The 26,372-nt window shown below is 38.1% G+C and overlaps 1 protein-coding gene across 1 annotated transcript in view; it reads right to left on the bottom strand.

Annotated features, from left to right (window-relative positions):
* The window catches only part of SCML2 (Scm polycomb group protein like 2), a 58,038-nt gene extending 32,836 nt beyond the window's left edge, over positions 1-25,202 (bottom strand). The window contains exons 1-7 of the mRNA XM_083881387.1: positions 25,141-25,202; positions 24,827-24,934; positions 18,772-18,840; positions 12,171-12,241; positions 7,465-7,699; positions 3,377-3,465; positions 1,715-1,958 (exon numbers count right to left, since the gene is read on the bottom strand). Coding sequence (XP_083737513.1) covers positions 1,715-1,958; positions 3,377-3,465; positions 7,465-7,699; positions 12,171-12,241; positions 18,772-18,840; positions 24,827-24,848 — 730 coding nt within the window. The 5' untranslated portion in view covers positions 24,849-24,934; positions 25,141-25,202. The remainder of the gene's footprint in view (positions 1-1,714; positions 1,959-3,376; positions 3,466-7,464; positions 7,700-12,170; positions 12,242-18,771; positions 18,841-24,826; positions 24,935-25,140) is intronic.
* Positions 25,203-26,372: the final 1,170 nt, after the last annotated feature.

Below are 26,372 nucleotides of genomic sequence, written 5' to 3'. Positions count from 1 at the left end.
TTAACTTTGGCCTCACTTTTGGAATCAAAATAAAAAACACTCCAGCCTGCACCTCTCTGCACTCAGTTTCTATTACATGTCCAAAATTCTCAGTTTTAATTACAAATCTGTAAGAACCTTGCTTCAGATTTTATTAATGTCTGGAGTGTTTTATTTCTCATTACAAAGCAAGAGTATCCTACCTGGATAGGTATTTCAAGTCTGAATTTTGTTTGGTTTATTACCTGAAGAACTGGGTTACATAATCAGCTTTACTTATTGTCAAACAACTTTGAGCTCTATCAAGCACTCATCAGGCAAGAAAAGATTCTGGATATCTTACCTCAAAATATCACTAGCTTTCCAGCAGTGAAATTGGAGTAGACTAAACAATTTAATAATATTCTTTCCAGAAGATGAAATTGGACTCAATAATCTAAACTATCAAAAAATTTTTTTTAAAACTTCTATGCCACTTATTTACACAGCCTCTCTTGTGTATCACAGAATGGGTCAGGTGGAAAGGTGCCACAGTGGGTCATCTGGTCCAACCTCCCTGCTCAAGCAAGGCTATACCAGAGCACACGGCACAGGACTGTGTCCAGATAGTTCTGGAATATCTCCAGTGAAGAAATCGTTAACTTAACCGTTACACCACATCTCATTCATGATAGCCTAAGACAAGGTCAAACCTTCTCAAGAAGCTGAGAAAGACTCTAAAGATTGGGAGCACAGAAACATTAAGACTAAGGTCAGTGTGGTACCTATTAGATGACTTCTGATCAAGTGTACATCGTCCTCATCTGACTTTCCCCTTTCCCTCTCACTGCAGGTTTGTACCAGCAGATCATTTTGAACACACAGCTGCACACGTAGTTACTCTTCTGCTGAAATCTGTCAGAACGGACTGAACTCGATTCCAGGCACTACGACCTCTAGCAGTAACTTCAGACAGGCAGGTGAGAGCAAGGATGCAGAGGTACTCTTAACTAATTACAATTAGACTTTCCACACAGTTCTTGGATCTGCTAGCAAGAGACTGAGAAAAACAATGGGAATGGAAAGGCCAGGAAACATTACTGATTTCTTGCCTTCTTGCTTCTGTTCCTTTCCTACTTCCAGTGAGAATTCCCTCTTCATGCTATTTCCCTTCTTTCTAAAGTAGAGAATTATTCATTATGAAGTAGCCATTAGTTAAAGAGACACTATCACCTGATCAACAAACATCCCTAAAGGCAAGAGGATGACAAAGCATTCCGAATAGGCAGCTGCAAGACAGAATTTTGAGTGTGAAAGAAGAAACACTAACTATATAGCGTAGACCTGCAATCATCACAGAAGCAAAGACTATTTTACTTAGCAGTTAGCATAACAAAGCGCTGCAGCAGCAGCCAATACATTAGTATTGCTACACAGGAGCATGTATCTATCAATAATACAAATAGAAAATCTAGTTCAAGATTCTTTACAAGCACACAAAAATTAGAGGCCATTAGAAGTCCTCCTAACAGTATTAAATAAAACATGTTCCCAGAGATACTGTGAACAGGCAAAAATTATTTCCCTGCAATTTCTATTAGCTTTAAGCTACATAAAGAAAATTCAACAACATTTCATCCTTGTCTGCTACTCACAAATCACATCTTCAGTCTTATCTGCATATAGCCAGCTGGTTTTTAAAATTCTGCTGTAATTGAGGAGAAAAACAATTAAGCAATATTATTAGTCATCTTACCATTGTTCCCTGGTGGTTGTAATGCATCTCCTGTCAAGCTGCACCATCCGACTGGGAAAATATCTCGAGAATCACACCTGCACCAATAGTCAAATGCTCCTCTCCAACCATCAAATGTAACAAAAACTTCATCTCCCTTAACATCTCCAATGGTTGCTGGGCAAATCAGGTATGGGTTCTTTCTATCTATAGCTTCCAGTTTCATTCCAACTTTAAAGCAGTTTGGCACAGGTTTTGGCGGTTCCTACAAAAAGATGCATGGGAGAATATTTGTATTTCTATGACCTCTTGAAAAAAAAACAAAAGTAACTAAGCCCTTTATTTTTCCTCAATAGTCCTACTTCTTATAGTCACTACTCTCAGGAAGTTATAGAACACATTCAAGGAAACTTATTTGTATTTCAAATTTGCCTTTGCTCTTCTGCACCAAAAAAAAAAAAAAAAAAAAAAAAAAAAAAAAATCTTCATTCTATTCCCCCAAACACAGCTGGGATAATTAGCAAAATTCTCCACGACAGAAAGACCCTGATAAAAGTATTTACATAAGCAATAGGTTGCAACCAATACATTATGTCTGGGCAGCAAGACAGCCAAGACACTAAAATGAAATTATTACATGCTAATAAAGAAGAGGTTTGCAGAGCATGGATATTTCTGGGGACTGATAACTGTCTGGTAAAAGCTTTACCTCTCAATTAATCCATGAAAAATTCATTAGCATTGGACATTATTTATAGGCTTCCGTTAACTCTGTTGGCCTAAGACCAATTCCAAGTGGACAAAAGAAAAACAAAAAACAAGGGAATGTGACTGGCATAAGTGTACCTCCACAGCAGGAGTTGTGATCTGACAGAACACAAATTACCACCTCAGCCTCAGGAATGTTATTATCCAAGCCCATCTCAGATGTGCTGCAGGCTAGCACAGAGAAGCATGGCTCATCATGCCTCAGAAAATTTATATTATCTTATCTAAAAAATTATAATTATATGAAGTTAACACCAAGTGATGTGATTGTGGGCCTGAACCCAACTGTTTGATTTGCTGACATACTTGTCAGTATCACTCCAAAAAGAACACACTCAGTATGACAACAGGGTTTTATCACCTCAACAAAAAATTGAACCAATTCATTTTAATATTATTTTTATATAACTTTACATATTTCACAGTAACTTACTCAAGAGTCATGTTTAAAAAACCAAATAGCTTTTTCTGCTACTTTCTCACTACATTTTAAATGAGTGTGTGCCCAATGAAAATATTTTAAAAAAACCTTTCTAGGCACTACTGTATTCCAGTGGGTCTCATTCCCTAATAATTTTTTTTTTTTTTTGCTCTGTGCACATTCACATTACTACAGTGCTGTTAAGAAATGTGATATACATTTTATCTAAAATCCATGAGACAAAAAATGAGCAAATACAACTTTTCTAAATAATACACCATACTTTGAAGCTCAGGAAAAGAAACTGCCCTCTCTATAGACTAGAAACAAATTCCTTTCTGTCTAGTTCCATAGCATCAAAGTAATTTTAATAATAGTCTTGCCTTCCCTGTCTTTGCTGCAGACAACAGGGTAATACCTTAGCATCCTCATTAAAAGTGTAACCATGGACCAATTGATAGGAAGTTGTTTACTAGAAAAGCCTTTCTTCTTACCTTCTTGAAGAATGCTGCAGGTGCCATTTCAGCTCCATTGAGAGTTCTTAAGAGAAACATTGGCCAAGAGGATGCATTCATCTGGAACCCTGAACACAAACAAAAACGAAACAAATGCCCTACTTTCAGTTTGTAAAATACAGTAATAGAAAAGGTTATAAAGTCTGTTTCACTAATGTTCCATTCTCTCTATTTCAGACTTGGCCAAAATAGAACTAGCTAAGAAGAGATGACATGGTCGCTGTAGCTGCAGAAAGTTGTGTGATTCATTTCCATTCTGAGTGACTTGCCCGCAAAACCACTCATCAGAACGTCAGGTATTACAGATTAATTTCTAGGATTTAATGACATGCCAGTCCTAGTACACTGGGAGAGGTCTGCCACATAGTACAGGAGACCATTAGGTTCTCCCACAGTCTCTGGTGCAGTGGAACTTCCCTGGCACAAGCACCTAGCTTTTCATTCAGGTTCTAGCTCACTTATTGAGAAGATACTTTTTTATTTTTGAGAATCTTATCATTATTTCACCAAACCACAGACAGAAAAACAGCGCAATTGGTTTTTCTCCCTCCCTCATTAAAATAAATACATAAATAGCCATAAAAACAAAGAATACCTAACAGTGAACAAAAAAAAGTAATTTTAATAAATCATGTATTATATTGAAAAACATAAACCGGACAGTCTTTCTATTATTATTTTTCATTAACAAGTGAATAAAAATCATAAACAACAATCAGATTTGTTTAGATGAACTACCTCATTCAAACAGAACAAAGGTTTGGCTGAAAACCTTCTTGTTCCAGATAATCTTCCCTCACAAAAAACCACTTTCCAGTAAAAAGATAAAACAAAACAAATAGAAAATCCTTTCGCTTTTTTTGCTTTCCAAATGAATGTTTTAAAGTAATGAGTAAGATAACAGACATAGTGGACATATTTTTCTGCTTCTTTAGCAGTTAGATGTCTGGAACAGTTCTGCAGAGAAACAGACATAAAACAGCAAGTCGGAATCTTTTCCACAAAGCAAACAGTACCATAATCTGCCAAAAGTTCACGAGTTCCCTCATAACAGATCTTTAACAATTGTCTTAAAAATTTTAACTAGAAAGATGGAACATATCTGAAATTCTTGATCACTTAAATAATTTACTCATCTAAAATTTGATTAGTGGTTCTTTAGCTCATAGCTTTAAGCTATCTTCAGTAGAATAACCAGTTTTCAAGCCAGAACTATCTACGCAACACCTAAATTAATGCAGAGCTCCTATGTGATAAATGGTGTCATAATTCTTGGACCACTGAGCTGATTGTCAGGCCTGGTTTCATACCATTGTCTTTATAAAACCTGAACATGTGTGGTTACTGAAACACAATATTCCGAACTAGGTAGCTCAGAAAAGATATACAAGCAAGACAGAGGAGTGACAACTAAACAACAGTTTCAATTAACTTCATCTGGCCTTTAAGTTGTCCTAGTAAAACCAGAGAAAATGCTACCTGCAACATAATTTGCTCAGAACATTAAGCTCTCAACAACAAAAAGCTCACCTATGGAAAACAGAGGCTGGAACAGGAACATTTTGCTCGAACAATCACTTTCTCAAAACCCTTATGCAACATGCACAACTAAAGCCATGTAAAAATCAGGTGGGAGGGACTATTTTAGTTAGTTATTGTGATAGAAGTGGAACATTAATATCCAGAAGGTTCCCTACTACTAAGGAAAAAAAAACCCCGTTGGTTAAATGTCTAACAGGAGGTAATTATACACTCAATTAGCTCCCAGCTTTACCCAGGAACAGGATGCTGTAAAATTGCCAAAAAGGCTTTTTCAAAAATTTATCTAGGTATGCCAGAATGTTTGATTGCTGGAATTCAGCCTATCTCTAGAAAAATCTAGGGCAGGAGGGCCAAAATAGTGGCACTCACATTCTTTTCTGAATAACCAGCAATTCAGAGGACAGGTAAGCTTACATGCCTGGGTGCAGAGAAACAGCTGCTTGTCAGGTGCTGCACTGAAGGCAGCCTGACCACATAAGAGTAAGAAACAGTACCTGAGGTGAAGGCATCAACCTTTCTACTGATAGTCATGGAAAGTTTCTCCTCTTAACTAATCAACTGCCCCCACCACACATAACCAGAGTTGTTTTATTCTTTACTCTGGCATAGAAACACATTTTAAAAAGTGGTCTGCTCTTGAAGCCATATTTTTAACACTGAAAAAGTTTGCAACTGAATGAACCAGTGAACTCTTCCATTTTTTTTATACTGGTATCACTTCATTCATTCTAGAAAGTTGTATCAAGAACCTCACAGAGGTTAAACAGAGAAACTTCTTGGGAAAAAAAAAAAAAAAAAAAAAAAAAAACCACACAACCAAAAACAAAAAAACCCACCTTTTTCCCTGATGTCAGGAACTTCCAGTGTTTTCATTCAAAACCTCTATATATCCATTGAAAAGAAGGGAAAAAAAGCCCTTCTGGGCTCAAACTATATCTATCATAAGCAATATTTTCCTACACTGGCACCCTGGTTGCATTGCTTTTCTTGTGTATGTTTCTGAAGGAGCACAACAGCACAAAAATCTACCCTTACAGTCTATGTGAAGTGTCTTAATGTCAACTGTTCCTGTGTCTGTCTCTCTACAAGCAAATCAAGATTCATATTGTAGTGAAATTATACTTTTCACTTCTTCTTTCAAACAGAAAAACTGGAAGTTGCTTCCAAAGCAGGATGACAAGCTTTTTGAGAGGCTCTTGAGAGATAGCATACCTATCCTCAGTAAATCTCCAATAAGAATTCTCTAAGAATTACTGATGGCACCAAACCAGAAGTAGGAAAAGCATAACCATAAGATGGAAAAGCAGCAGCAACCAATTTCTGTAAACAAGTATTTTTTAAAAATTATTTTACAGTTTATAATTTTTATTATTTCTTGCGTCTTCTAAAAATTACAGAAGATCATAAGATAACAGGGGAGAGAGTGCTCAGGTAAATTTTGGTCACTATTCTTCCTCTTTTTTGAAAGCAAAACTATTCACAAATCATTGTGAAATCTTTAAATATTTCCATACCTAGACTTTTAAGCTATTGAGAAATATAGTACAAGAATGAAGATCTAAAGATACAGGTTAATCACAGCAAAGAAAGGCAATGTCACATTTTACTGCCTCTTGCAGTTTACTCAAAGTTACCTCCAACCATTCACCAGGAAACAAGGAATTGCTTTGTAGAATTCCCTATTTAGTAAACTTCCTCAGTAAGACTAAACTCAAGCAGTATTTCTCAGTTTGAGGAGACATCAATGTTGTCACTCACACTGCTCATGGAAGGCAAAAGAAGTTATGCATTTTATTTCTAAGCATAAGAAAGCTATACCTTGTTCACAAGCATTCACTGTGCTCACAAACCAGCCATGACAAACTGATCTGACATTGCTGAATACATGTTGATTTGAGGCCATGAGAATATCATACAGTCTAAGCCTGCAGTTTGCTAGAGCTCTGGAGTGCTGCTTTTACTACCTCAGAGTAAAAATTCAGAGCAGAATGCTGCAATTCTGCACTAACCCACCTTATGCTGCCTGTCCTAGAAAGCAAGTGCCCAAGGAAACATCCTGACTGCCCTGCAGGGGTGTGCCTCCAGCAGCCTTGCTGAGGCTTCCCAGGCCTGTAGCAGCCAGTGCCCTCTTGTGAGCTGCTTGGATACACCGATGAAGAGTAAAGGGGCAATCTGGCTTTTCCAAGGGCTCCCAACAGGAGCATGCATGGATGGCATCATGCAACAAAACACTGTATTCACACATATAAGGCAGGCTGTGTGTGAGGGAACATTGACAGCATGGGCACATTAAATATTAAGGGCCTATTAAAAAAATCCCAACAAACAAAACTGCTCATTCTTATGTCAGAAGAACGAAAAAATAAGAAAAAGCCACAATTTGCTTTGGTTTACTTACCTCTTTTTCAATTAAATAATGGTTTGGTAAAATGTTCATACCATTATATTTGCCAAGACAAAAAGGTAAAATTGACTTCCTGAAAGCACCACCCCACACACATTTGTTCAGCAGCTTTGTTACTTACCAAGCGGAGGCTGGAGCATGCCTCCTTTCTTTTCACAGGTCCCAATGGGCTGGATGTCTGAGGAATCCACAAGTCTCCAGAAATCATTTTTGTTGTCACTTCCATCCAGCCGCAGCCTTAGCCTGGCACCAGTGATTCCAATCACTGTTGCAATACAAACTGAGGTAACATTGCGAGGATCGCGCGCCTCCAGTTTCATACCAACTTTGAAATCGTTCGTGGGTGGAATTCTAGACTACAATAAAAGGTAAAAGACTTTTTCTTATTGTCTTTAATATTGCTAAATTTACCAGCCAGTTCAATAGACAGCTTTATTTCTGCCAAAATTATCATAAAAGTGATAAACATGAAGAAGCTTTTAAACTTTGAGCGTTTAGCAGCAAGTCAGAAAAGGTAACTGGATAACCTACCAACTGCATAAGCATGATTGATTCTAAAGAGATAAGGATGCTAAGAAGGGTTACAATGGAGTCTTCATGAAGACATGAACATAAGAGTGAAGTGAAAGGAATACAAGGACATTAGGAAACATGACATTCAACTAAAAAAAAAAACAGAAAACCAAAGCACAAACCAACACACACATTAAAAAAAAAAATCCCAACCACAAGGTTTATTAGCTTCCAATTCAAAAGAAATCATTATCCTCATTGTAATAATATTTTGGAAATCTAAATAAAATTTGGACTTTTCTGTCCAGGAAAAAAAAAGCTTACATTACAAAGAAAGAAGACAGGAAAAGGAGTTAGTGTTAACATTTCAAAAAAAGGAAACAGTCCTAAAGTCATATAAAACTTCTGTGCTAAGACAAAAACTGTAGCTTGTGCTTATTCATAGAGAACTGAATATAATCACAAAACTACAATGCAATGCCAATTTAATTAGCACAGGGAAAAGAAAGTGACAAATGCAATTTGGTCTTTAGGCAGAACTTTTTGTCACATGCTAAAGATGAACAAGAGGGGGTATTTTTTTACTCATGTATCAACACACTGTGGGCAGAGATTGACTGGATTACAGCCTGATTACTTGCCTTCTGTCATGTTGCAGACAATGACTTCACCTAATGATGTTCAAAGCTTTGTATTAACACTAACTGGGATGGAATGCCTCTCACTATTCTCTTTAGTTGTCCCCTCATTTCCAGCCTAAATTTTACTGATGGAATTTTTGGCCAACACTATCATTAATTTATTTTTGGACCTTAGCAAATTAAACCAAAAGCTACAACTGACCCTTTCTCAGTACCCTTTCCACAAAGGAAATAAGCACTGAAATTTCTCCTATCACCCTAGAAACTCTTTCTCTGTAACTCTTCAGTACAAAGTTGCTTTTGAATACAGACACCCAGAACTGTAAGCAGCCTTCCCCATGACATTTTCCCCATCCAGACTAACAGAATGTGACTTCTAACACAGGTGGCACATTAGAATACCCAAAATCATGGGCATTCACACTCATAGAAGTCCTATGTCCCCTTGTGCCGGCCTGACCAGGTCAGGTGGGGATCCCACAGCAGGCAGACAAAGTGCACTGATCTGCCTGCGGACACAAGAAAAGACAGAATAAATCTGCTCCTGCAACAAGTGTTAGTAATATCTTTTTCTCCACCACATTTTAATGTCTAAAATACATCTTGCTTTACTTGCTATATTGTGCAGGTGCACTACTTACAACACACTAGGGTTGTAAGTAGTGTTGATCAACAGCAGGAGCCCTGGAGGAGCCTGAACCCAAAAGCCAAAGAGGCAAGCAGAATTCAGTGAGCATCTGCCACTGCTGCACTCAGACAGCAGGCTGGCTGAAAGGGGAGCCCAAGCATATTAAATTTAAAGGGCAATTCAATTTCAGAATATTGTTTGTCAAGCTGTTATTTTGTACAACCAGGAAAAGCAACAGAAATTGAGAAATTGGGGAGTTTGTTTCTTTGTTTGTGGAAAAGGTGAGCTTGTTTAAATACCAACAACTCAAGGCATTCTACTAAAAAGGTAAGTCCTCCATGCTAGTTTGTTTTAAAATAAAATAACAAAACCTCACTCATTAACAGCCTTGCTTTAAGTTCTGCTCAAACCACAAGGAACTAAGCTTTTATATTTAAAATTTTCAATTGCTTGGGAAAAAGTTTTAGGGCAAGAAAAAGGAATATGACGTGCAATTAAATTTTAAATAGTTATTAAAAACAAAGCAATAGATAAAATAGCATCAAAATTAAAGTATCTAAATTAAGATAAATACTTTAATCAATTTCCATTAGCTGTGTCTCAATTTATGGTAGAGGCTTTAATTTATTGTTCCCCAGGTAATTTTTAATTACTGCAAAATTTAAACTTTTAACATCCCCAAAGGTCACAAATTCTGGATGTAATTGTCAAATTAAGTTTCTCTCTGTTCTTCATTTTTTGGCTGGCCACAACAGTGTATTTCTTTGCATTACACAGAGTAATAATGATATGTACAATTCATGTGTAACCCAATAAAAGTCAAATTAGCCCTACACAAAGCACAAGCACTTAAGGTTTTAAAATCTGCAAACATTATGTAGTGAGAGGATCTAGCTCTGCACTTATCACCATTGCATATCACTTTCTACTTAAAGGTTGACTCTTGGAAAAACTGGAAATCTGCATATGCAAATTGTTTTGAAATTTGCTATGCACATAAATTAAAGCTCTTCTTTCCAACTCACATACTCCTTAAGCAATCCAGGTCACTTGGATTTATCTCCATCAATGCACGTCACCTAAGGATCTCTGTTCAAGGCATTATTTGGTTGCTCAGTTCAAACTTCTTGAGCATTACTAGGAAAGAGGAAGATGCAAAGGCACATGGGAAGGCTTTCGAGCAACTTTCTGCAGTACTTATATTCCTTGGGAGCAAACACTCCAGTCATGATGGTTTATGGTGTGTGAGTATGGCATTAACCTCAGAAAGATTCAGGGACAATTTACCACCCCCTGCCTCTACACAGGAGGCGTTTGAGGTGTCTGCCTTGTGAAAAATACATACTGTGAAACTGATTTCTGGAGCCCCACTCAGAGCTATGGACACCATAGCTGAGTGGAAAGCAGCATGTGAGGGACTCTTTGCCCTTTATTCTCATCTGCAAAGAGCAAGCTGAGATTTGAGATCTATCATGAGGAAACTGTGTTTCTCTCTCCTTATTCTCCATTCCTGCTGCTGCTTCAGACTCACCAAATGATGGTTTCTCTCCTCACTATTCAATTCGTGCTGCTTTTTATTTGGGCCCCACTGGAGGCCACTATCATCTACAGTACAATCAGACCACCAACAGACCCTAGAAAACAATTTCCAAACATGACCAAGCCACTAAACTAGACATGCACTGCTTGTCACACCTATTACACTTCTATGAACCTGAACAATCCAATTCCTTAGCAGCTATCTTCCTAACACAGTGAGGGCACACAGACCAAAATGAATTCTATTTAACTTTACACAGACAAGATACACCTCAGCTTGGGAAAACAGAGAGAAAGATGCCTAAAGAGATCAACTCAGCCTCCAGGGGGCTGAATAACTGCGGGTCATTAGGTTACACAAGATGGTAGATCTATACTGCATGGTGACTGCACATACCATGATGACTGGTTTTAGCTTTCATATTTTCTAGATTCTGTACTGCATTAGTATATAACTCTGAACTTTATACAAAGTGTTAGCAAGTTCTCTTCACAGCTTAATTAGACAAAACAATCCTTTTCCAGCCCGAGAACCAAGGACACCATTGCAGCTTCAGGTCCAAAAAGTATAAACGACAGTGAATTGAGGAGAGCAGTCTGGGAGGATGGGACCTCATAACCTGAAGCTGTAATTGGAGAGTTGACCCCAACATGTAAATGGACCAAAACTTACAAAAGTGTGAAAATTTGTGCCCTGTTGTCCCATCATGGGTGTAGCCCCAGCCAGGCTCTTGTACTGCCCAAGGTGTATCCTTCAAAGACCTTTTTAATAAATACCTACTTTATTCTTTTAACACTGTCTAGCCTCTGTTCTAGACAGCCTCTCAAGGCATCACCCAAACCACGAGGTAGGGGGGAGCAAACTTGTAGAGTATAGTGTAATACAAAATTGAACACCCTTCATGATAAATCCAGTATTTTCTTTGTATTCCCATATATTCCACTTGATTTTTTTTTTATTTTAGTATCTGTTACTCCTAAGTAGAAAGCATTCTGTTCAGAAAGAGATAAAATTAAACATATTAGAGATCCAAGAAAAAAGTGGTGACTAAACTCTACTACACACACATCTTATAGCTAGACAGAATTGAAAGAAATCTTTCAAAAATGGGGCAGAGGAAAGACTCCTCTGATAATCTGCCAAATTTTTAATTCTCACTAAAACCATGGTAGCACTAAGATTATTGAAAAAAATAGGAAACATTTTTGAACACTGACAAGGCTATCTGTTTTCATTAAGTAGTCTTTTTTTTTTTTTTTTTTAAGGAAAACAGAGTTCAAAGATACAATTTTAATGAAACCCTCAAAATTTGGCTTGAGGCAGAAACCAAGAATGAAAAAACTTCCATAGCTAGTAACTGCCAAAACTGTAAGCTACTGATAACTGCAGATCAAAAGAAGTCAAATGGGAAGTGTGCAAGCAGTCTAAATATGAAGGTTTTTCTAGGATCATCCTGTAACAGGCATACACACACATGCACAATTGCAAAACAGTATTTGGCATACCTGTCTGAAACAATGCAGAGGGGCAGCTACTGATTCAGTCTCTTTCAGATAATCATCCCAATTAAACTGTTCTGGAAGACACAAGATAAAAAAAAGAACATATATACAGGGTTTTTTTTAAGGGGAAGTTAAATTAAATTAGGATTTAAGGACAGAAAACCCAACTATCTTGTAGAATACGTTTTTTTCAAGAGCAGAATCATTCTCAAATGGAAACTCCACCTTTGAAATACATACAGACCTTGAAGGACCTTCAAGAGTAATGTTAATTTACAAGGTGAACACACAATAGGCAAAATTAATATAAACCTTCCTTCAATTTTTTTTTTTGTGCTCCACATGCAAAATTATCCAAGTCAGAATATCTAGATACAATTCTCTGCACAAGTATCTCCCAAGAATCCTTCTATAAATCACATTAGCCTTGCCATATCTAAGTTCCCCCAATATCAGGGTTGATATGATAACCTCATGAGTACTGAGATGATACACATTGAAAAAACACAGACACATGGATACTGTTGAAATCTATGTTACGAATACCATCCACTAGAAAGCAAAAAAATTAGCATAACCTTCTAACTGCACCTTTGTCTCTTTTTATCTGAAGTCACATAAAGATTTGTTTTTGTAGAATATCATGTAATACGGCATATACAGGTAAATATTATGGCAACGTTAAGTAACAAAATCGTGTTATTTTTTTCAGTGTTAACAGTGTCATTGTTTACGTGCATGGGCAAGAGGATTCTGCATTTGATTTAATTAGTGTTATCAGTTTTGCATGAATGGAAAAATAGGAAGAACCAACATCAAAGATACAAACGAGCATATTAATTATTTTAATATAAAGTGTATGAGAAAAACTACAGTGGCACAGCTAATAATTTTGTTAGTAAATTATCTAAGTGAGCTCTTTTGATTATTTTTCTTGTTTGGGCAGCTGACATTTTTCGGATGTTCCTGAAGAAGCACTGATGAATCCAAAACGATGCAGTGATGCCACCCAGTGGCTCAGCAACAGCCACTCACACAGCCCAACACAAAATTCTTGGGGATGATGGAGAGAACTCGCTCCGGGTGTGCCAGTAATTCTTCCAAAAACGCCACTGGGCCACAGACACTTAAACACATCTCTGCAGTTTTCAGCAGAGAGGAGAAGCAAAGAAACAATCAGAAACTGGCAGCATCCTCCAGCACTCACACACAGCTTCTCTGAAGGATGTGTGGTGGCTCAAACCCAGAATGTGCCTGCAGTAGCACAGCGTTCAGCCGACAATAATCAATTGTCTCAAGCAAGAGGGAACCATCCCCTTGGCCTGCTGAGGTCCTGGGTTTTGGTAAAGCAGATTCGAAAGTGTACGAGTCATTTGTCCTTGGCACTGCAGAAGCCATGTGCTTGTTAGCTACGTGAGAAGTCAGTAACAAGTCAGCAAAATGTCAAAAGCTGTTAATTTGGTGGTCTGGAATATATGCAGGCTGGTAACAAAGACACTTCTACACAACACCTTGGAATTCCACCTATTTTGGAATGAAAATTTTATTCACACATTTATATAGTAACACTGATTTTTTATTAGTTACAAAAGGCAAGATACATTAACTTAAGCATATATTCGTATTTCAGGAAGGCAGAAATAGCTCTTCAGAGATTTCCCCAGAAAGTAGCCCTCCAGATTTGTTGCTCTTTTCATTAGCAGTTTAAGGAGGGTGAAAAAATTAATTATTATTAACTGATAACAAGGTTTTATTTTATAAAAGTTCTTCTTGGACTCTAATAATAAAACTGCCACTTCAGGTTGCCTTCTGATTAAAAAAAAAAAATAAATCAGAGCTTACTTTAGTAAATACCTAAGTCTATATAATTAAATCTAGTCAAAAGAAAACATTAGTTGTGTCCCAGCTGTCTCTGGTCTAACATGATGTAAAAGCTGTAGTCATGCACCACAGCCTCATTGTGTTAGGGACTGTACAAATATAGATACTTCAGTGACATTAAATTTACCAGAAGAAACCATCATTTACCTCCTCCAAAAAAACTATACAGTAACATTTCCCAAATTATCTCAATTTTAGTAACAGGATGGTAAATTTTGTGGGATGACCAAAAATACAGAGGGGAAATAAATAGTTTTGTTTTTTCAAGAGAACATTTACTAGAAAGACAGAGAAGGTAACACAAGCAGCCAGCTGCAGATAAAGCCAAGAGGAAAACATTGCCTAGCCCTGTGCTTTAAATCCTGGCAATCAAAAGCTCTTGCATCAAGCAGAAATGTCCTGGAGTTAAAATTAGAAGCTCTCCACCTGTGAAGATACACTGTATTAAATTAGAGCCAAGCTCTCCGAGATGCTGCTAATTATCATTTAATTACTGCAGTTACAGAAATAGGAGATACATGTATGTTTGCAACATGTAAGATGCATCTCTAGAAAGATAAGCACATTGAAAAATATCTACAGGAAAGCTTCTCTGGTTTCTCAGAGTGCACAGGTAAAGAAGCAATTGTATTTTACATATCTCTAATTCTAAAGACCCTGGAAATATGCAGCTTCTGACAACCAGAAATCCTTAAGAAAATTAGCTCATACTAAATAATTTAATGTGCATTTCTCTTCACACTCAAATCTGCAGGCTGAATTAAACAGCTTAAGAAAAGACTGTTATGCAACAACCACAACTTTATAATCCACCAGTAAAGTGAAAACTAGAGAGGAAATGAAAATTTTATGCTGAAGAACAAACCGGCATATACTGGAAATGGAACAAAACAAAACCCACACCAGAAGGTAACTAGAGCTTTTTGTAAATGAAAAAAAAATTATTAGTTTATAACCAGCACAGGAGTGAGGCTCTTAAACAGTGATTCAAAACAAGCAGCAATGGCATAAAGCCTGACCAATTTAAAAACGGAGGGACCGAGTTTATGTCACAGTTGCTTGCATTACTGGTACTGACCCACGGGTCAATGACCCTCAATGCTCTCTGCAGTGCTGTATCAATACCCTATCACTTCTTGTCAAACCTGCCAATTCCAAAGTAACTCAAGCTAGAAGGGATCCCAGGAGGTGTGTAGTTCAGCCCTCTGCTCCTCCAGGGTTCCATCAGACTCAGTGTAAAGATTTCCTCATCAAGGAGGAATTTCTTATGCTCCAGCCAGTATTTGTCACTTCTCCTTCCACAGTGGCTCTGAGAGGAGCGTGGCTCTGTCCCCTTTCCATCCACCTGACAGGTAGTTGAAGACATCACGACCATCTCCCATAAGCTTTCTTTTCTTTTAGCTAAAAAAGAAACATTTCTTCTGGTTTCAGTACCGTTTTTTGCTTACGTCTTGCATTCCGGCTCCTTCAGTTTTTTGCAGGACTTCAAGCCAGCCTACGCCAGTACAGCAGTGCCTTCCTTGTACTGTGCAGCTCAAAATGAAGCCAGTTCTCCAGGTAAGAGTCTCTCGAACGCCCCAAGGCAGTGACCGCCCCTCCCGGCCCGCAGCTCTACCCGCACGGTCCCTGTGCAGTTGACGTCTTCGGCCACAAGAGCTCGCTGCGGGTCCGCACTGCTGCCTACCGGGTCCCAGGGCCTTTCCTGCGCAATTCCATTCCGGGCAGCAGCCTCCCGCCCGGGCTGCTGCCGGGCTCCGCGCTGCCCGCCGCCGAGAGGGACACTCCATTCACCACTGAGTGGATCCTCACCGGGGTCCTGCCATTCCATTTCCCCAGCACTGGCAGGTCCATCTGATGGCAGTCCTGCCTTCCAGCCCACTGGCTACTCCTCCCCATCAGATGTTGCCCACAAACTGGTCTGGCAGTGTGCCCTGTCCAGTCGTCCCCATTTGGCAACAATAGAACAGCATCAGCCCTAGTACTGACCTCTAAGAAATGCCACTAGCTACCATCTGCCAGGTGGACCTTGCACTGCCTGACAGTCCAGTTAATTTTTCGTCCACCTACAAATCACACCTCATCAGTTTGGCTGAAAGGGGACCACAGAAATTGTACAGAAAGCCTTGCTGAAGAAGACGTGAACAACACCCACCGCTCTCTCCCGCTTCCAGAATAACTAAGCACAAAAGAATCGGTCACACTTGGCAAATCTACCTCCATTGTTCCTAACCTCATTGTTTTCCTTTTTTGCTTGGAAATAGTTTCCAGAAGTATTTTCTTCATAGTCTTCCTGAAGACTTAAATCAGGCAGGCCAGCCTGTAATACCCCGGGTGCTCCCGTCTTGTCCTTCTTGACAGTGTGTGCTATTTGACCTTTTGCAGTCATGGTGAAACTCCCTCAATCACTACAAGTTCTCTAAAAGGAGTGAGAAGCCTCCTTGTGACATTAGTCCCCTGCCTCAGCACCTCTGGAGGTGTCATATCTGCTGCCTTGAGTAAGTGAATGCCCAGTTTGTTGAAGTGCTTTCCATATTTTTCCACCATATGTAATTCTCCAGTTTAGTACATCAAAATTTTTACAAAATTTTAACTGAACATTTAAACTATGAACTGTCACTTGCAGATTGGTATTTAGGTTAATATAATACAGTATCACCATAGCCTAAACACTGTTTGGGCAAATGGAACATGATGTGTCTTCTCATATTCCCTCAGTTCCCTTGGCACCCATTTGAGACTTTGGACATGGAGATAGATCTTTTCTAGTCTTCATGCCACAATCTCTCTTATTCAAAATGAGATTTCCTTTTAATTTCTGTTCACACACTCTTGCAAACAGTATAGTATTTCATACTCCACTTTATACCTTGTACCTCTTTCTAGCTATTGTGATCCTTCAGTTAGAATTTTTCTCCTCCTCATGTCTTTCTCTACTCAATTTAGTGTGTGTCTTTTTTAACCCATTCTTCTTACACCTGTATCTCCTCTCTGACTTTTTCCTATCACACATCCCCCTGGAAACTCTGGAGACTTCCTAGTTGCTAGCCCAAAGCATTGTATGGCATTTATCTTCATCTAGCATCAAGAGGCTCTTTCTGCTCCTTTGCCACCAACAAGCAGTAACATGGGATAAAAATTATCTCATCTGTGGAAAATCAGAGATCTTGCAAGAAACTCCTCTCTGTTTGACAGAGCTGAGCCTAGATTTCATGAGGAAATTCAGTTCCCAGACACTAGGTTAACAGCACAGACCAAGTCAAGAACACGAACACGGAATAAAGCTTGCCTGCTTAGCACTGCTTCTCCACAAAGCTTTTTCAACACCTTACTCTCAACTGCAGGAGGAGGCAGGGACATTTTCCAGTGACTCATGAAATATGGTTATCTTATCCATATATGAAAAGCACTTTGCTGGTGGGGGGTGTATAACAGCACTCTGTCATGTCAGGCAACATTATTTAAAACAGACACGCTGAGTCCAGTTTGACTGGAGCTCCTTTTACACTGCAGAAGAGGGAAAAACAGACAAATACACTTCTCTCTCCGGCTCAAAGTAACAGGGACAAATAAAGATGACAGGCTGCCTGCAGAGGTTGTGGATTCTCCTCTTCTGCAGATAAGTTTTCTGGATACAAACCTGATTAATGCCCTCAAGGGGGTCCTGCTTGAGCAGCAGGTCAGATTAAAATGACCTCCAGTGGTTGCTTATCCAACCTTACCCATTCTGTGATGGCCAGAATCCCAATAAGTGAAAAAATTGGCTCTTCCGAATATAACAGCTGAAGGCTCTACTATGACTGGATCTTTGATGCAAAGTCATTATCTCAATTATCCAGCTAAGGTGTTGGTATCTCGGCATGTTTGATCAGTTACTATGCTACTGGTCTCCACTGGTACCCAAGAAGAACCAGACCATCTATCAGGAGTCAGAGGGCACAGAAAAGTGAGCAGAGTGAGAGTTTAAATAATTCAGTATAATTTTTCAAGAACTCCTGAAGAGATTTTGTACTTAAGTCAATACTACTCATGACATTTCTTATTGTCCCAAATTCAAACAAGCAACATGAACATGCAAAGGGTATTGAAGGATTGTCTCATTGCAGCCCACAGAAGCTACCCTGACAGCAATCTCATGTATACACTGCCTTATGGCACCTGCTGAGGATACTAGAGCCTAAGTTAGCTAAGAATTCGGATCCTTTCTGGTGTGTACTTTTCCTCAGTTAAGTAAAAAAACCCCACAAATTCTGTTTTCAAATCAATTATTTAAAGTAAAATTAGAATCCCAGGCAATTTAATCCAGTTAGCAATCCTAAAAACTCAAGACTATTAAACGGAAAATCCTTCTTTTGGCACCAGGAAACACATTAAGGAAATAGAAGGTAACTGCAGCAGAAAAGGCATGAAACCGAGAAATACGTGATAAGAACAGACAAATCAGTAATGGTTTAAAAATAATAATGTTTACACAGCATATTTGATTGTACATACAAAGTATTTATCTTAGCTAGTAAAACTAGCAGTTTCAACCATCACTTTCTATACCAAAATATACTTTCTTAACAAAAAGACAAAAAGCAAAGGTATGTTTTTAACTACCCACCAATAATAACCCAAGAGATTCCAACAAGGAAAATAAAAAGTTCAGAAAATAGTACAATCCAAACACAGACTTTTTCTTTCAGAGTACCTTAACTAATAACCTGACAGCTGCAATACCTACCACTTTTTAAGGATGGGTTGTTTGCCTGCTGATTCTTTCCATTTTTCTCTTTTTTAATATTCTTTGAATCTAAAAGACAAGATTCCATTACATAATAAATGTATTATTCACATCATAACGATGTCCAGCATAACACAGAATGCTTTCACACAATACAGAATACCTTGTTGACTTTATTTTATTCATTTCAGAGCATAATCAAAAAGGTATCTAGACTCTAAATTTAACCACTACACTATTTTCCCTTCAAAATATATTGACTTTTCAGAGCTTTTGACTACTTTGTATCAATTATTAGAATAAATCTAGTTGCAGAATACAGAGTATCAGCTCCACAGAGAGCAATCCTGTCCTACTTTTAAAATTTAATTTCAACCTACATACAATTTGAGATCTTCAAGATCACTGGATATCTTTATACATCTGGTTATACACAGATCATGTGAACTGAGAAACAAGGAAAAAACCAAACCCATCCTAAAACCATATTTCTGAGTTAAAGATTTCATTCTATACTGAGATTCTTTAATAGTCAATATTCTCAATATTAAATTCTCAAAGCAGCTATCTCAGTGCACACATCAGTTATTTAAAAGAATCATTCAGGAGAATCTACCTTCTCTATCATTAATCTTGGCACACACCCAGAAAGGGGTCTGCCATATTTCATTTTTGATGGATTTCAGCATGTATGAGAGATGCACAAAAACTGGGCAACTATAATGAAGAAAACTGAGAGACACAGTTCCACTCATTTCTTTTAAAATACATTGTTTGGTGACCTGCTTTTGACACTCACGGACTCACTGCAATTCAAATATGATACTGACTTGACAACAAAAATGAAAGTACCTTTTCAGATTTAAAAAGCTTTTTTTTGTTTTTACCAAGATCTGCACAGGAGAATAACTCTCTTGGTCTGCAAATGCCTCAGTACTGGGAATGGGGCTGCTCCTCTTGTTCTGCTTGTGCCTAGACACACCTTGGGTCATCCCACTTAGCCTGAACTGGTACAGGTGAAGGGAAGGCTCACTTTTACTGTAAGAGTGCATTAGTAACTGATTATTAGTGGCTGTATTCACTCACTTTTAAGTCTACAGCTACTGATTGGCTTGCTCTTGAAATAAAAACACTCCTGACCTAGAATGTGAAGCATTTGATGACAGAAACACTTGAAATACAATTAGTTGTTCTGCAGCAAAGATTAAGCCGTAACAGTGTTTCTCTTCTGTACGTAAAGCATTTCTTGAAACATACTGACAAGCAACGTGTGGTGTTCAGCACTTCCACCTCACATCTTTCATTATCAAAGAATTGTCACCTAAAGCAAGAGCTGAGTCATGACAATCTTCTGTCACCAGTCACAAAATCCTCCCCTACCACTCAGTGCAGAGAGGACAAGCCATCCACATGACTGTGTTTGGCAGGATGCGATGCTCCTTTAGCTGGAGCACAGCAATGGCCAGGGCACCCTTGGGCACAGCCAGGCAAGGCATCACCATCCAGAGCCACTCCATCACTCTGTCCAGGAGCCACCAGAGGGGTGGCACTGGGGGCAGACCCAGCACTGGGTGCCATCCCAGGGGACAGGCTGGGGCTGGGATGGGCCACAGGGCTGGGGCTGTGGTGATCTGGAGACTGGCCCTGCTGCAGCATCACTGGGGCAGGGGCTGACACAGGGGCCTGGGCAGGGAAGGTGGAGGCCTCAGGTAAGTCAGGGTCATTAAAGCCTATTAGTGTACTCAGGACTACAACACCTTCCAAGAATAACCCACACTTCACAGTCCCACAAAATTAATGCACAGGTACATAACTGCTCAAAATACACTGCAAAAATACCACCTTCTTCTTCTAAAGCAGACATGGGCAGAACTCTAAGTTCTTTGAAAAGGAAACAAAATGCTATGTTTACTACTTGACTTAATCTTCTTTCTTGACTTACGTGCTCTTTCTTCTAGAAGAAGTTTGATTTGGAAAATTTTCTATTATACGGCTTCCTGAAAAAAAAACCACTTATGAAGGTCAACTTCAGATGGAACTGCTGAAATTACTTGGACAAGTTCCCACAGAGCATTATTTAACCCCAGTACTTCCTCAGCAGTAGGGCTTTAACCTACACAAGTGGGTGGATACCCTACAACTACCTGTGGGAATCTAAGAAGGGATAATGCTAAAACTAGTTCAAGTAACACTGAAAAGATGCAAGGCTAAAGCTCACCTTCTCCATCCTACAAGTCAAAATATACTTCATCCAGCTTCTTTGGGATTGAGCTGAATCCAGCTAATTTTCTGCTGGGAGGTAGCAATCAACAGCAGGATCTTTTGCCATGTTCTATAACCTCAGTCAGGTTTTCCCACAAGCAGATGTGGTACTTTCCCAGACATCAGGCTGTCAGCTTTCAGAACAAATAACTTCCCAATCTGACTATGTCCAAAAAGGAAATCAGTAAGTCTCTTATGTGGAACTCCACTGAAAGAAGAGAAGTAATAAATGCTTCCTGCAAATACCCAAAGCTTGAAAGGATAGAGTCATGAAAGAATATCTACCCAACAGCACCAGATTAAAAACAAGATGACAGCCTTTCATGATGAGAGACATCAAGAACAGGTGAAATAATGTGAAAAACTGCAGCCTGGACACCATATGTGTTCTTGCTGACAATCACTACACAAATTATTTATTCTCTGTACCAGCTAGCTTTAGTGCCTTGTTCAAAAATACCACAGCAAATATGGAAGTTGAAACAAAACACTCTTGCCAACATATTTTTCTTATCAGCCTTTAGAAAGCTACAAGAAAAGAAGATATGATTATATTAATGAGAAGTGGATTTCTCAAAAGCATTTTAAACAACTATTTCATTTGAGGTGGAGGCATTTTCATTCACAGAGAACACAAAGCACTGTCACTATCACTTGTTTTTGATGGTTGGAAATCTCCCCCTTAAAACATAAATAAATCTTACCCAGCATATGCAGAAACATCCAAGAGTAGGCCTGAATAAAACCAAGATTGCTTTCAAAGGATCCCCTTGCTTTTATGCATTCCAACTTCCCTTAGTGGGAAGTTGGGAATTCCATTACAAAGCTGGAGTGTTTTGTCTAAGCAGATGCAAAGCTACTAGCAGGAAGAATTACCAACCCATTTCCACGAGATACCCTGGTACCTACTGCCACCCCAGAAAACTTCCCCAGTCTGTATTTCACAGTCACTGCTTCCCAGTCACTGCTTCCCAGCCTTGTCCAGGTGTGCTGTTTCCAATGTTGGCAGTTAGAGTGGATTAAAAATTATTGTTTATTTTCAAAAAAACTATAAAGAAGTAAGATTTTATTAAAACCAGTTCTATAAATATTAATCTTTTATAAACATACGGGGTTTTTTAACGCATGCCAATCTACATTTGAAATTCTGATATTCTATATTTTAATAAATTTAGTTTCCAAAGATCACAGAAAAAAAATTAGCCAGAAGGCTATTATTCAAATTACTGGGCTGAATAACATGACTCTCTCTGCATATGATCCTCAGCTTGGTCAAGCTTTGAGGTCAAACCTCAAAAAATGAGGTAATGAAAGACATAATACGTATCTGTGAAGAATTGTACAGGTACAAAGAGTATTTTCTTTTCATCCCCTTGCACATTCAGCTCCTAGCCACATTCAATGGCTAATTCCTTGACACTTGAAAAATTGATTTGAAAACAGGAACTCTATTTATATACTGGGGACAGAAGAGACTTATTAGGCCGAGAGTCTTGAAGCTCATGGTAACAAAAAAAAAATAGGTCAGCTTAATTCATCATCCATCTTTCCTTGTCCATTTTTAAAGGGAAAAGTATCAGTTTATTCCTCAGTGTAAAACACAGTATGTGTTAGATCTTTTACCATAACAAGGGTTAGAATAAAATTCTAACCATTTAATCAAATGGACTTAATTAAATGCTATTCAGCTCTCTAAAAAACCAATGAAGAGCAGAATAGAATTTTTAAAAAAAGTATTGAAAATAAAGTAATAAATATAAGTACATAGCATTTATATATTTGCTATGTATCTATACATATTTAGCCTATACCATGTACAGGCTAAACACCCTACAAAAGATTTCTTTCTTTTAGGGTAGCAAGATTGGAGTAAAGCATATACTAAAATTTTAAAAGCAACATATTCTATTGTTCACCAACTATTTATTTTTTAGAGTGTGCTTCATAAGCTAAAGCTTTAGATACAAGCCAAGATTAGAGTAAGATTATTTAACATAGTGCTTTCTGCTTACTGATTCAAAACTCCATGTGTTTACATTACTCCCACCCTATCTATAACAACAGAATTTTGCTGATAAGATTACTCAACAGAACACAGGCAAGAGCAACCACATCTATCACTGAAGAAATTAGAGACAAAGGGAAAAAAAAGACAAAGCTATCCTGACTGACTTGTGAATACAAAAAAAAACCGCACCAAAACAAACAAACAAAAAAAACCAGAGAAGGCAGTGGTAAAGCTCTGGGCAAAGATAATCCTGGTGACTCCTCTTATAAGCTCCCCGTACTTAACTCCAGTTTCTTGCCTGAGATTCCTTAAAACTCTGCAAATTCTTTCTAGAAGACTTAATCTTTCAGCAAACTAGATTACTGTTTTGTCTAAGTGATGGCAAGCATCATGTCTTTTAACAGTAATGGCTTTCATCCCAGAATGGTGTACAACGTGGGAAGGCATGTATGTGCTCTCTTCTGAGATCTGTTATTTGTTCACTGTCCAGTGTGGGGAAAATGAAGTTCACAGTCACACTTTCAAGACTTCTGCAGCTATCCCTTTACCACCTCGAAGTCTTCAACTCTTCTGGCTGTTCAAACATGGCAGGATATCACTCTTCTCTAACAAACCCCTTGTCTTTTCCTGATGTACGTGAAATACCTTTGGGTAAGAAAAACTTTTGCTCTGCCTGTGCCACACAGTTACTCACCCTCAAATGAAGTTTACTAAAACAAGCCCAAGAATTACCATTGCTCAGGAAGGGGCCTTCTTCTCACTCCCTGCTACAGGGTTGTGTGCACCTTTTAGCTACCTTTCACCATGCCTCAGTGCACACAGTTGAGGATATCCAGGCAGAGTGAATATGAAATTTCTCCTTTCCTTTCTTTTTGTGCTTCCCTAGTGGGAATCTTACCTTATCTGCTTAGAACAGAGAGTCTCTTTGACTATATTTAACAAAACAGCCATGCAGAAAACCTACAAGAGAAGGGGATAAACTTCCTCCATAAACTCTTGGTGCAACAATTAAACAGATGACTCCTGCCATTACAGAAAATCTATTCTAGCAAAAGACAACTATTTACCAAGGGAACACACAAGCACATAAAGCAGCTTGGGTTGAAGGTGGAAAGCTCAAGGAAAGTACAAAAGTGCTAGTAGCCTTTTATGGGGGAGGACTACCAATCTGGAAGCTTTCAAAGCAGCAGCAACATGATTTCAGACGGTGAATCTTTTGCTCTTCTATTTTTTTGTTTCATCAACCCAAACACTCTTGTTTCTTCTTAAGTCTCACTCTCTATTTTAGGTCTGAACTCACAGCATCTGCAGACATGACACAGCAGAAATCACACCTTTGCAGTACACTGTGTACTTGTGGATGAATTTCTTTTAAAATGTTCATTTTATCTTCAAGAGACAGTTGCTAATGCCATTCATTGTGATAAAATTTGTACTAGTTATTATCCTGCTAAATTATAGGCACATCCAAATTAAAGCCCCATGTTTTATTTAGTAGCACATCTAGACATATTCCTCTATTTCAGACTGCAGTAATGGTTTCAAGGCTGTCACAGGACAGAATTCTTTTAATTAAACTTGTAGAACTCAAGACAGTCAGAGTCAGCATATGTATTCTAAAACAATGTGAAGTTTGACCTTACCTGTATTCAGCGGAGATCACAAACTGTCTTCCTTAATCTAACAGTGTAGTAAATTGTCATGTTGTATCCCACCAGCTCCAAAAAGAGAATTTAGCAGGTCACCCACTTTCTTTCCTCTTGGATTAAAGCTACCAGGCCTTACCTTTCGCTGTTGTTCTCCCCATGGTAACACTTCTGTGATCTCTCCTCTCACAATAAAAAGGCTGAAGTTGAAAGACCACTTAATTCATCCTTTCAGCACAACAGTTTCCTGTGGAGCAGTAATACAACAAGTTAGAGGGGGAAGTTGTTGTTGGCATTTGAATTTTCTTTTTTTGGAAAGGATAATTTTTTTATATTGGTGTATAAAAAACCTTGCTGGTTTTAAATTACAAGCGTTTAACGAACTATCTGTAGGAAAGTAGTGTGAAAACAACAGTTAAATAAAAGTAGCAAAGGTACCAAATGCAAACTTACATTTCCTTGTTTTAGACAGCTCATTGTCTAGTGATTTGCATTTTCTGTGGATTTCTAAAACTAAGAAAGATATAAAATGTGCTTTATTCCTTTTTCCTCCCAAGAAACATTACTGAAAAATGTAAGACTCTATAGCATAACCTACTCACCCTGCCTCACTTGCACAAAGTTGAACAATCATCAGCTTCAACATCTTTGGGTAAAACACATTATCTTGCACAACTACAATTGAAGAGGGAACAAAAAACTAATGTAAAAAATCTGTACAAGGCCCAAATGCTCACTGATACCCCTGCCCTATGATTTGTAACAGACTTGTAACAGCACACAGAACTGTTAGGGAAATGCTAACTGCAGATAAAAGCAATGAGCCACATTCTTGTAGGGTTCAGAAACTGGGAGGGACAGATTGGTTAAACTAGTGTAAAACAGTAAAAACAAACTTGCTTTTTTGTGTGTGTTACTGTGATTTTCTACTCCAGCATCTAGTATTTTGAACTTTGACTGTATTCAAGTCAAACTCATTTCAAGCGTTTAGCCCGGAAGCGACAAAACCAGCAAGTTTATTATCCTTCTCCATTAACTTTTCAAATAATAATGGGTAAATACATTCAAATTTCTGAATTATGTTCTTGGATAATTTCCTCTCAAGCAACTTCCATGAGGCTTAAAGCTGACATCACCAAAAACTTGAGGAGTTTTCAAAATTTAATAATACTTCTTCCACAATTAATTTTGTCAAACGTATCATTTTTAGAAGCTACATCTTTCTATTGTGACAAAGAAGAACTAACAGTTGAAAAGCAAGTTATCTACTTGGAATTTTTTGACGCTTCTACTCACAAGAGAAAAAAAATTAAAATACACATATTTATCGCATATAAAAAGAGAAGTGTCCTACAGCCGAATATTTTCCTGAAACTTCAAGAAACTTGCAAATGGTGATGATGGACTGGATGATGAAAAATTTATACAGTGCAAGACCATGGCTAAAGCTAATTAAAAGGGTTTTTTAAAACACCAGTGACTGATGAATTCATTTAATGTGTATGTTGTCTGTGAACATGCTGGATAGATATTAACAAATCTCAAGACTGAGACTTGAAATGAGTTATAAATAAAACTGAATACTACCATAAAATAAGCAGGTTTTGCTACACAATAGCATTCATAGCATAAGTGATCATCAAGATTAAGAATAGAAACCCTTTTAAGCCATGAAATAAATTTGA

Source organism: Zosterops lateralis (assembly GCF_965231275.1).
Source record: "Zosterops lateralis genome assembly, chromosome: 2".
Classification (NCBI taxonomy): domain Eukaryota; kingdom Metazoa; phylum Chordata; class Aves; order Passeriformes; family Zosteropidae; genus Zosterops; species Zosterops lateralis.
Note: the sequence above shows the minus strand (reverse complement) of the source record. Positions and strands in the feature narration are given on the sequence as shown.